A 13,064-nucleotide genomic window follows, 5' to 3' on the forward strand; every position below is an offset into this window, starting at 1 on the left:
AAGCGTGCATGAATAGTCATATACAAAAAGATTAGTTAAAGATATGAAAATAATATTTGTGATTGATATAAATAAGTTACATTTTATTAGATGTACTTAAAATAGATTTTTGTTAAACGTTTAATAAAACTATAAAAAGCACTTCAGGATAGTGTTCAAATTTATATTTAAACTCACTTTCACATACACATGTGTATTTGAAACTTAGAAACAGTAAACTTGTGTACACAAAACGACGTACTGCGACGACCAAATTCAAGTGTTACGAATTTAGCGCCATAAGTTGTAAACATGTCCAATCCCAAGTGTTCCGGTTATTATAACACGTAAGATTTAAAATTACTCACGTACTTATGGAATGTACGACCAAATGTATATTTTTAATTTTGCTACATAATGTCGATAAAAAATAGTGATGTTCGGTGTCATAGTTGATAAGCACCGTAATACACCGTGACATGATGTCCACTTACTAAGATACGCAATACCAAATCTTTGAATTTTTAGTGGACATCAAATTTCAGTGATCATCAAAACTTTGTTGATCACTTAATGTGTCAAAATTAGCCAATAGCCCTGCAGTTTCAGTAAATGAGAACGATTTTTGTCTATGACAGTGACAGCTCCGATGAAATGAAATTTCAAATTAGTGATGTGCCAACTCGGGATAGTTTAAAATTCACGTAACTCGATTTGAACTCGAGTTTCAATAGGAATGCGCCAAGGCGGGAAAATTCAGACTCGCGTTAGAACAAATTCAAGTCGAATAAATTCAAGTTAAGCGTAACTCGAGTTATCTTAAGCTAGTAACTGTAGCTGGCCCATGACTATATGAAATGTCAAACTCGAAGTGTCGAAATGACAACTGACAGTTGAACTGTTATGAGAATTGTGATTTGTGTGGATTTGTGATTGTGATTCATGCAATTGAATCCTTTGTTTACGATTGATTCCTCTGTAGAAAAATTTATGAGTCATTTCTAGTTTTTATTATAATTTACTTATCTTATTTAATAATTGTTATTACGATCATAAAGCTTTACACATTAAACAACTCTATGTTATTAATTACATATTACAGCGATTGATGAGGAATGGTTGTAAAAAATTAAATAAACCATGTCATTACCAATAGATGAAAGTCCTATAATAAACGAGGACATCGAAAACGATGTAACGAGTAGTCGGAGATCTCTGGTTCAAACAGAAAGAGGTAGGATATGCTATTCTAATAATTTACAGTGTATGAACTTAATATTACCGGAAGAAATGTTTTTATTAATAATTTCTATTGTCCTACTTATGACCTACGTAAAACATCTGATTCATTGTTTTTGTAACATTGAATGAGTTTCAATTATTCTAATACTATAACAATTTCCTACTTAGGAAAATAAATGTGTAAAATACTTAATCCAAATATTTACAATATTCTTTATATTGATTATAATAAAAGCAATGTTTTAGTTGAAGAAACAACAGGATGGATCAAAAGTCGTACTGTATTGGGAATAATGGGATTCCTTGGCTTTGCCAATGTGTATGCAATGAGAGTCAATCTCTCTGTTGCTATAGTTGCAATGGTAAACTCAACAGCTCCAGTACCATCAAATGAGACTTTAGATGTATGTCCAGCATCACCATCCAGTAATAACTCAGTACCCACTGTATGTATACTTGTTTAATAAATCATGAGTGTAATTTATTTTTTCTTCAATTACCAGTTTATTATATAATATATAGTTCGGCCCTTGTTATAAAAATTATATCTTAAATTTGTCAACTAAATGTTTGTTGCATAAACTTAGAAAACAAACATATAATCTACTTATATATTACAAGATGTTTAAGCCCCTCAAAATAGCTCAAGGAGACTGAATTATTTCAAATAAACAATTATATTATTATATTATACAATTTTAATTTTAGATTTCTTGAATTTTAGAGACCTGGTGATTTTAACTGGAGTGCAGAACAACAGAGCATAATCCTAGGATCATTCTTTTATGGATATGTATTAACACAGGTAAAAATAATTTACAGCATAAAAATATTTTCAAGACCTAACAATGTAATTCCTAAAGCCATTCTAAGGCAATATTTACAGAGGGAATATTTGAGAATATATATTATCTTGTTTTTTTATAGTTTTTTATATCTAGTTAATTTGTTTATGTCTACATAATATATATAATTTTATTCATAAATCGTTAGGCCTTTGGTGTGTATTGTATATGACAATTTTCATTTTACAAATACTTTGTTGCTTAAATTTATATAACCTATGCATAATTTAAAGTTGTTTTTCAACTGATCCAGAGTAATGTCATAAACTTGAAGAGTTTTTCTTAATATGAAAGCATTAATCTTAGGAATGACACATTTAAATTAAAAATTACTTCACAACTTGAATGCTACAAAAGTAACATTGAACTTTTGTTGTATAGATACCAGGAGGACGAATAGCTGAAATATTTGGCGGGAAACTAGTGTATGGTGTGGGAGTATTATTAACTGCCATCTTCACAATTTTGAGCCCCATAGCAGCCTTTGTAGATTTCAAATTTTTCATTGTGGTGCGAGTATTGGAAGGGCTTGGTGAGGGGGTGACATATCCAGCCATGATGGCTATGCTTGCGAGATGGATTCCACCGTTGGAGAGATCTAAATTTGCAGCTATTGTATATGCAGGTTAGGTTTAATATTAATGTTTACTTGTGAATTATTGTATTCTGTGGTAGTTTTGAAAAATATTGTGAAATTTGTTAAATGTTAAGAAACTAATAAGAATCTAGTCTATAATTTCACATAAAGACAAAATATATAATAATTTCCAACAAATTAAATAAAACAACTCTTTAAAATATTATTATAATAGTAACAATATATAACTCTATAAAACTTTTTACATAATAATAATTTTTCTCAAAAAAAAACTAAAAAATTATCAGAACTGGACAGAATTTAAATGGGACCACATGAGAGGTACAGAGGTACCAGCTTTGAAATAAAAAAAGAATCATCAGCTCACCCCTTATAAAGTTATGAGGTAACAACAAAAACAAAAAATACAGTCAAATTTAGAACCTCCTCCCTTTGAAATTGGTTAAAACTTTCTTGAAAGTAAATAATTACACATTAATTTAAAATATTAAACCTAACAAATGAAGAAATCTAATAATTGTGTTTACTAGTTAAACATAAAAAATACTGTAAGTACAATAGTATTATCTCATAGTCATTAACATAGTATGATACTGGGACAGTTGCTTTCAAGGTTAACAGTATTGCATGCAATATTATCAGTTAATTCACTTTTTATAAATATTTTACGTTAATTTTAACACAATTCTCACTATTGTCTGAACTAATTGGTAAAATAATTTTATGTGACGTTTATGTTTATATCTATTTTTATCAATTGCTCATATCAGAACTAGGCCAAATTTAAATAGAACAACATGGGAGGCACCAGCTTTCAAATAAAAGAAAAATCATCGAAATCGGTTCACCCATTCGAAAGTTCCAAGGTTCCTAACTTCCTCTAATTGAATCTTTTTGTATGTGAAAAAACCCATTCACTACAGGACATTAGCAAAATTTAATTTTTAGTTTTATAGCATTGAAATGCTTTATAAATGAGAAATTTTGAAAGAATAGAAAAAATTTCTATAAACCTAATAGAATAAATTTTCTATTCTTTCAAAATTTCTCATTAGCAAAATTGTTGCAACACATTATAATTAAAATATTGTGCTTATTACATATTTTTAAATTTCTTTATACATGTTCCAGGTTCCAATATTGGCACAGTAATATCCTTACCAATATCAGGGTGGTTATGCACATTAGAATTCGGGGGTGGCTGGCCCCTTTGCTTCTATTTATTTGGAGGTCTTGGAGTGCTATGGTTTATCGCTTGGATGTTTCTAATATATGATACGCCACAAAAGCATCCAAGAATATGTCCCAAGGAGGTGGAATACATTACACAAACAATTGGACCACAGGTAATTTATTGTTATGTTTCTAGCTTATTTTTTTGTAGGAAATGTTGATATTCTTCCATCATATATTACTAATAATAGCTTTCCCTTTAATTCATTACTTTCATTGTAATTCTGGACTTTTGAAAATATATCACAACCCAGATTATATTTAAAAGATATTTTAAGTTGGTAATTGATAAGTGATGATTCATTTAGCAGATGTAAGCGAAATAACTATGTACAACACAATGCTTTGGCATAATTATTAAACTTATTTAGAACACATTTGTATCAATATAATACTTACTTATATTATAAATGCTTACTTATATTATACTTACTTATATTATGAATGTGTCTTTGTTTATTATGATATGGTATAATTTTTGTGTCTAGAGATAGTTTAGACTTAGAGGCTTGAGAGTGATATAGGCTAATTATTACTCCCATGGAAACTTCCTTTGACCATTAGGGCACCTTCCCTAGCTACTTGGTACATATTTAATCATTTTTGAAACCATGTCAATATTTGTCTATTGAGCACCCCACACGTTTTTAAGTAGTTTTAATATGAGATAATTACTTTTGCTGTATTGAAATATTGATTTCAAACACATATAACTTGCAGTAGTTATTACCTGTGCACCTCGCCCACATCGTAAAAGGAAATTACCATGGCAATGATGTGTTTTGCTGCTGAATAAGTAGACAATATTGCTCTCTACCTTCCTAACTATCTCCAATCTAATATTTTCTCGCGAAGTTCTGATGGGTTCTCCTACTTTATACTATTACTTTACACAGTGGGCTGCCTGGAAGGGATCACCCTTCAGTGATAAGAATGCTTCTTGTGCTGGTCTAGTTATAGGTCTTTTTTTTCAAAGTGTAATTTATAAATAAAAATGAGATATCAAAATATATATTTGATACTGAACAGGATGACAAGCCGTCAATGTCGATACCATGGTCTAAATTCCTCACCTGTTTACCTCTATGGGCTATATTGATAGCGCAGTGCGGCCAATCGTGGCTTTTCTACACTCAACTAACTGAATTACCCACATATATGAACAATATACTGCACTTTGATATTGTATCTGTGAGTATGCATTTTTTTATTATATTGTGTTTATTATATATATACCATTTTCAAGCAAGTTATAGAATATGAAAATTCTGAAAACATCTTAATTTACCTATTTAAATGTTTCTGTGTAATTTTTTCCTTTATGTTAAACTTTTTTAAGCACCATAATCTATATAATTAAAATATTAATAGAGACCATTATAAACAATAGTGTCTCCAAGTATCATTTTAATTGGTTACTTCTGATTGCCTTTTTAATCTGATTGTTATAATACATTTTACAAGAACACATATTTTAAATTTTACCGGACTTCACAAAGCTTATATCTCCATGTCCCACGTTACTTCTTGTCACCCCCCCCCCCTTCCTTTAACGACCTGTGACGTAATTTATCGATGAGCTCATGTCATAAAAATAAAGAGACAAGAAAAAAAATATTTATGTATTTCATGTTTTCAGAATGCAAGATTGTCCGCTCTGCCATATCTGACAGCGTGGATAGCGGGCATAATTATAAGTGTCTTCGCTGACTGGCTGCTGGCCAAAGGGTGGATATCACGACTGAACAGTATGAAACTATGGAATACAGTAGGTAAGACTAATGGCATAAATCTTAATATATATATACATTACATGTCACCTTGTTCGTCTGCGATGGGCTCCTAAATTACTCAACCGATTTTAATCAAATCTGCACTTTATGTACAGTTCGATCCAAATTAAAGGATGGGATAGATGTTATGTCAATAACGGTAAGTGACGCCAGCCGGGGCGTCTAGTATTATATAATACTATCTGTACGCTACGGTTTCACCGCAAAATTAATATAAAACTATCATAATTATCTATGGCCGTCACCAGGGGGAGAGAAGTTTCCCGGGTTCAGACAAAAATTGTGATTTTTTAAAGTTAGAGCATTAAAAAAAAACATTAAACTTATTTTTTGGCTATACCGTTAGCAACACGATAAAAGGCCCCTTGGAAAAGCTTTCTCTGTGCTTATTTTTCCATTCTTTATTGTTTTTCTTAATCTAGTTTATCTTTTTTAAATTTCTTAAATTCCCAATACCAAAGTCTAACTCCCGTGTAATTATCATCTACTTATCCATATATATATATATGTTTTTTCTCAGCGGCGTTCATCCCAGCATTCGGTTTGCTGGGCATCGCGTGGGCGGGCTGTGACCGCATCGCTGTCATGTTATTGCTCAGTATAACTTCAGCGTTTGGAGGCGCTGTATACGCTGGTAAGTAATTGTACTTGTATTTTAACACACTTTTGTAGCTTCATTTGTATGTTTGTATGTTTTTATTTATTAATTCCAAAATAAAACTACAATAAAATTATTATCTAAACAAATAGCGGTCTTATCGCTATATAGCAATTTCTTACAGACAAACAAACGTGCCGTCATGGTCATATCAATTGAGTGATGCAAATTGATTAAACAACCGACACAAATTCAATGTATAATAATGTACTATTTAATATTCAGGTAATCAAATGAACCACATCGACCTGTCGCCGCAGTTTGCGGGCACAATGTACGGGATAACGAACGCCGCTAGTAACATATGCGGTTTCATGGCGCCCTACGTTATTGGACAGATCATTAGTTCAGACCAGGTATTTGAATGAATAAATGAATGAAATGGAATGAATGAAATATCCTTTATTGCACACATAAAACAATAACATAAGAAAAAAAGGATATTTGTTTGATTATGTAAAGTAAAATAAAATGCTTTATTGCTAATAAGACTGTGACAAGAAAATAGTACATTAAAAAAGTAAACAAAAGGCCTTATCAATAGATATCTCTACCAGGCAACCCTTAAAATAGAAGGAAATTTATAAGCAGTCAGCAAAAAATTATCTTTATTACATGACATCTATAAGTTTATAAGGTCTTTTTATATTAGAACTAACCCACTCCTGTCATTAAAATGAAATATATTATGAATCAATCAAGTGTTTCGATGTTTGTATATCTAACGCAACATCAAAACAAAACAGGAACATGTTATTTTATATATTCTCATTTCTCAGTACTCATTCCCTAAACTAGACTATAATATTGCACATATATCAATGATAGAATAAATCACAGTATAAATCTTTTTTGATTGTTCCAAATATGTGAATGAATTGTCCTCCACCCACCCCCATCACCCTTAGTTAAGAAACAAGAGTTTAATATTCTTTTTATATATGTATATCAATCATTATCTTTAACAGCAAACACTGGGCCAGTGGCGCGAGGTGTTCTACTTAGCAGCGGCCATTGATCTCGGTGCAAATTTATTTTATTTATTCTTCGCAAGTACAGAGGAACAGGTAAATATATGTATTTCAAAATCGAATTAAAAATAGAAAGTAAATAGCAAGATTTGGTAAAAATCCTAAAATAGAACTGAATAATGATGTGATTTTAACTATTGCAAAAACTGAACGATAAAATTATATAGATGAATCTTTATCCCAAAAAAATACTCGTATATTTTATAAGAATTTATTTCCAGGATTGGTCTCGGCCAGACAGCGACGATATGACAGCATCAGCTCCAGTAGAGAGTATATTATTCCCCGAATCTTAGGGGATAATATGCGCGTCTGCACAATATGATACCGCGGTTTGAGTAGTCCTCCGTTGCCAGATGTTGTACGATGACAAGACGTTTTGTTTTCGAAATTTGAATCTCGAATTCTGTTTTGTCTTTCTTAACTGTCATTTTGCCATTTTGGTATATTTTTTTTATTTCATATATGCTAGTGATCGATTATTTTTGGCCATGTGATACTTTATGGTTATAATATTGTCATGCGATATTTTTATTAATATCCTATATTCTATTTAATTGTAGTTTGCAATTAACATATTTAAACTTGCCCTTAATTTTAAAATTATACTTATATTATATCAACTTAGATACAATAAATCTTTAAAATATTGATTGTACGGCAACTGGCTATTGACGACGGATTTTAGAAGTGTACGATTGCAGTGCAGGCACGTTTTTAGATGAATGTTATAGTAATCATAGTGAAACAAGAGAAGTGAGCTACTTGAATTAAACCAATCAGGAAGCGCTGATATGAAAAATGACATTTTATTATCCAATCAGATGTACTTGTTAGCTATATATTGAGACTTGTTAATTTATGTAGATGATAAATAGTCGATAGACTTATATCTCTCACACAAATCATATAATTCCTAATTAGATATAATAATATATATAAATTCTATGCGTGATACGAGATATGATACGAGTGTCGAATATAAAGTATTTTTGGCATGTATATTTTTATAGAGAAGGTGCTAAAGTTTGTATGAGTCAATGTTAAAATTATTAGAAATATCATAACAGTTATTTATTCGGAATCTTCATTACTAATGCATTTTCATAATTTTATAGACGTTTTCGCTCTCATATTTAAAAAATTCATACCATAAATTTCTCATGCCTGTATGTTCCTATAATAAATTATTAATGATATCTACTAATTTTTAATTCAACAATATAAAACTTGAAATACTAATAATAATTAATTTAATAGCCGTTTATTTTTCATAATTCAATTGCACTCATATTACCAGTGCATGAATCATAGCAGTACTCCATTGCATGGGACATAGCGAAGAAATTGATAAAAGCATGCTTTTTATGAAATTTTTGACCTTCCAGTCTCACAATTTTTTAATGTGGAAATATCGTATGAAAGGGTTAATAAAAAAAATGTTAAATGGACGATCAGGGACATTATTGGCAGGATGTGAAATAGCCCTTAATCATTTAACAGCTTAAAAACGTGGTGCTCTAATACAATAATAGTGGCACAGATGATGCCACTGCCAAAGACTTTTGAAGTATTTTTTTTTCATCAATTATTCATTCGTAGATATAGAGTAGGAGGTAGTTTGGAAAACTTTTTGATATCAATTGTGTTTTCAGTTAAACGACTGTGATGCAAGTGTATGCGAATGTGAATATAAGATGCTTTATAATTAAAAAAAAAATACGTATACGTAAGATTTTTTAATTAATTCTAGTAATGTCTAGAATCAGTTCTTGAAGACAGTTTAAATTTATGGCAACAATGTTATAACGGAAATTCGTTTGGCTGTAATAAAATTATATTCGCAATTAATTATTGAAAAATCCAACTTGTTTTTTTTATTGTAGAACTTTAAAGGCAACATTTTTTATAGCGCTTAATATTTGTTGATGTGGTCACTTAGTGCATGTTGCATGCAATATTTGCGATTGATGAATAATGGTTTAACCATTCAATATTTAAGATTTGTTCTTAATGGAATCATTAATTATCTACTTTTATTTAAATTGTTCGATCTATCGCAAACGTAAGTTTCCTCCGTTTGTTCGCACCTTAGGCTATCCGGTACAAATATTTATTTTATTTATTAATGGCTGTTTTAACTTATAGCTAAGGGCTTTTTAATCCCAAAGCGTTAATTGTAATTGTGATTTTAATGCATTTTCATGACATTAATCTGTACGCTGTATTTTGTGTGACACGAATTTTTCATTTAAATATTTACGACAAAATTGACCATGTGTCTTCATTGTTTGATTTAAATCCGTTTTGAGTGTTTAATCATAATCAATAAATTATACGGATACTACTTAACATATCGAAATTTTTCAGACGAAATTTTACTATTTTTCTAAAGAAATAGGTATCTTGTAATAACTATAAATATCATTAATTATGCAGAAAGCAACTCTGTCGATTAGCGTTATTTCATTTCCTATAAATTGTAAATCTATTCCTTTAGTTTAAATTGTGTTGCTTCCTTTTATGAGCTTATTGTTTTTTTAGAAGGTAATAGAAAAAATGCGGTACGAAGGACCGTTAGCTAATTTGTTATTTAATCATTCCAGTAAATAATTTTTAAATAGTTAAAATGGCACAGTATTCGTTTGTGATGAGCTACTAATCAAATATTTATAATAATTTTTATCATCTGCGATCGTAGTTACACGTTTTTGTATGCGAATTTTGTCATAAGTTTTGTAAAGTAATATTAATTGACAATATAATCTATTTTTTCTGATATTTTATAAACCGTTTTGAAAAAAAATCCATATTTGTAAATTTCGCGATCATTTTTGCTGCCCAATGTGTTATATCCTGTATATGAAAAAAAAATTAAAATTATGTAGGTTGACTTAAGATTTATAATATTATATACATTGCATGATTTTAACACGAGAAAGTATTCGTGCAGGATACTGAATGTTTTAAAACTTTTAAAGTTTTATGCTGTGATTAAGTAATGTATTAAACTTAATCAATTTAATTACGTTTAACCAAATAAAAGATGTATATCTGTAAGGATATTAACCGTTTTGTCTTTATGTAAGTAATAAATATTAATGAAATAAATTATCTGATAAATTATCAGTGCATTATGGTCTGTATTTTATGTAATACACCTAATTTTACACCGGCCTTTATAAGGGGTAAAAATAAAATTTTTAAATTATGAAATTAGTATACTCTTGAACAATTGAAATTTTTAATGTTAAAAAATGAATCTCTAAATACGTAGTAGGTATGCACGTACTTTCGTGTATTATTTATAATATAAATTTGTTTTACCGTGTAAAGTGAAACAAATTTATAGATAGATACTCGTGCTTATAACATGAAATTGTATATTATACTAAAACGATACTGTTATATAAATTTTATCCAATGTCTACATATGTAAGTAAATGTATTTTTGTAGAGCATTCGAAAATAAATTTCAAAAAATTACACGGTTATTTATTTATTCCCGCCGCATGCATTTTGTTACGAAAATGTGTCGATGCATGATGATACGCAAGATGCTACGTTAGTTTTTTTGCGAACGAATTTTCTCGCTTCGGTCCGATAAAATTATAGGTTGGGGTACAGTGAAATAGGGGTTCAGACGAATTCTGTGGCAATCTTTACACTATCAGCGACGCCTGACGCCAACGGTGATTATCGCAAAAAACTAATGTTTGTTTTCGCCTCGAGTATTTTGTACGGTTGTAACATTTATCACCTTACGAGCCTGGATGGTGTATAATCACGCAGTTTGTGATTTCATAGTCATTTAACGAGTGCAGGTGCGACATTCTTGTGCATCGATGTTACGATAATTTGCAATATTTAAATTGCTAAAGGTGTCAAAATACATTAACAGCTCTTAAGGAGAGTTTTTTAATATTAATGTAGTGGCAGAATGGCAATTACATTGCCGATTACCCTCAATAGCCAAAATACGTAGAGGCAGGTCTTGCGCTTTTTTTAATTTTGTTTTATAATAATAAGGTAAGTCTTTTCTTGCTTAACCACAGATTTTTACGTAACTATATATATCTTGTGTATATAAAATAGGGCACAATTTATGGAATTAATACAGTAATAGGGAACTAATAAAAGTGATACATTTGTTTTAACTGTTCTCCAAGAAAAAGCGAGAAAGTAGATATTTAAAGAGAAATTTTGTTAAAAATGAGGATAGGTAATTACAGCCACATTAACATTTTGGCGTTATTGCTCATAACGTTTATACTTTTCTTAGTCAATTGACGGACACAACAGACTTTTAAAAGAGATAGTTTAAGAATCGCAAACCTTTCTCTGACGTCGTAAAGTTTGTGTGTAAAAAGTATTTAACAAAAGAAATGCAATGAACCCTTGCAGTAACCGTTAACAAAGTAATTTCGCCGTCGCAACGCGTGTTTGCTAAATATTTTGGCGGGTATTGTCCTTTATTTCGTTTTGCTGATTTCAACCCGTCAATTTCTCTTTATTTAAATACCAAATATTAACGAAGGTCTCGGACTTTACGAGCCGCCAAAGGCTACCAACAAAGCTTAACGATGGGCACATTTATGACTATGTTTAACAATGTTTTTTCATGTTCGCCCGTTATGAACTTACAAACGTTTGCATCTATTGTTTTGGACGGTTGCATCATAAAAATGAACGGTTTTAGTTTGGTTAGGAAATTTAATGCTTGTTTTGTCTAGCAAAGGTCTCGGCTTACTAGGTAAGTAACTTAAATAATCATAGCATATCAGAAAGTTTGTTTAAATTTAGTTTGTTCGACTTACATACTGATATTGAAAGATTGAATAATAATATTATGTACTTAAAAACTCATAAACTAGAAATAAAATAATATAAACAAAGTTATGTATTAAAGGATTCGCAAAAACTCATTTCAGAATTGTTTAGGTAGATAGCTAGATCTACTCTTTGATAGCTAGGTACAAATGAAATTTTGAATTTAAGGGCGGTAGGTTAAATACAATGGATTTAGATTGATAAAACTAAAGCACCAGGTTATGTTTTATCAAAAAGATATTTAAATATTATTGAGATCAATAATCGCATATAAATATGCATTATTGTTATTCTTATTTATTTCATAAAAATATATATGTTGCAGTTAAAACTTTTAACCAGTCAAAAGTACTAATAACCAATCAAAATTCAAAGGTCAAATGTACTTTTAACAGTTTCGACTGCTACATATATAAATTGCATATATAAATGCTCCTAAATCTAAGAATTTAATGCCTCCACTAGTCTATAAATAATGTATCTTTCACATCGCGTCCACGTAAACGTATGTGGCCTGTCACCCGTGCGTACCTAAAAATATTTATTGTCTTCTGCTAAGCTTTGTATCGGTTCTTACGTCGTAGTCATTGTGGTTTAAGTTACTAATGAGTACCGACACCGCGTTCAATTATTTCCACGACTCACAATTCGTTTCGGACCGCTTCTCGCATTACCATTCGCCTCATTGGCTATTTATTTATTCGTCACCAATTATTTACTGGCCGATGCGGTGTTTCGAAGAATTTTAAAACCCTTTTGTTGAAGATACAAAATATAGAGGGTAGGTGTCGAAATAAAAATACGTGTTTGTAACAGCTGTTTTTTAAAAATATTTATTTTATTTAAAATTTAGTT

General features: G+C 30.2%; 1 protein-coding gene across 1 annotated transcript; it reads left to right on the forward strand.

Moving 5' to 3' along the window:
• Nucleotides 1–1,119: 1,119 nt before the first annotated feature.
• LOC119830778 (putative inorganic phosphate cotransporter) lies at nt 1,120–8,806 on the forward strand. Its single transcript, XM_038353915.1, has 11 exons — nt 1,120–1,213; nt 1,468–1,667; nt 1,946–2,026; nt 2,448–2,691; nt 3,796–4,010; nt 4,927–5,088; nt 5,537–5,669; nt 6,211–6,324; nt 6,574–6,704; nt 7,317–7,415; nt 7,601–8,806. Exons 1-11 carry the CDS (start codon nt 1,120–1,122, stop codon nt 7,673–7,675), a joined length of 1,548 nt encoding a protein of 515 aa, XP_038209843.1. The 3' UTR covers nt 7,676–8,806.
• The last annotated feature ends 4,258 nt before the right edge of the window (nt 8,807–13,064 follow it).

The sequence above is a fragment of the Zerene cesonia genome, chromosome 12 (assembly GCF_012273895.1).
Source record: "Zerene cesonia ecotype Mississippi chromosome 12, Zerene_cesonia_1.1, whole genome shotgun sequence".
NCBI lineage: Eukaryota > Metazoa > Arthropoda > Insecta > Lepidoptera > Pieridae > Zerene > Zerene cesonia.

What these genes read in the sequence shown, in the direction of transcription:
- LOC119830778 (XM_038353915.1), top strand. Translation starts at nt 1,120, where the DNA reads ATGTCATTACCAATAGATGAAAGTCCTATAATAAACGAGGACATCGAA. An exon ending in TGCAGCTATTGTATATGCAG is followed by an intron (nt 2,692 to 3,795) that starts GTTAGGTTTAAT and finishes TACATGTTCCAG; the next exon opens with GTTCCAATATTGGCACAGTA. An exon ending in TGCACTTTGATATTGTATCT is followed by an intron (nt 5,089 to 5,536) that starts GTGAGTATGCAT and finishes TCATGTTTTCAG; the next exon opens with AATGCAAGATTGTCCGCTCT.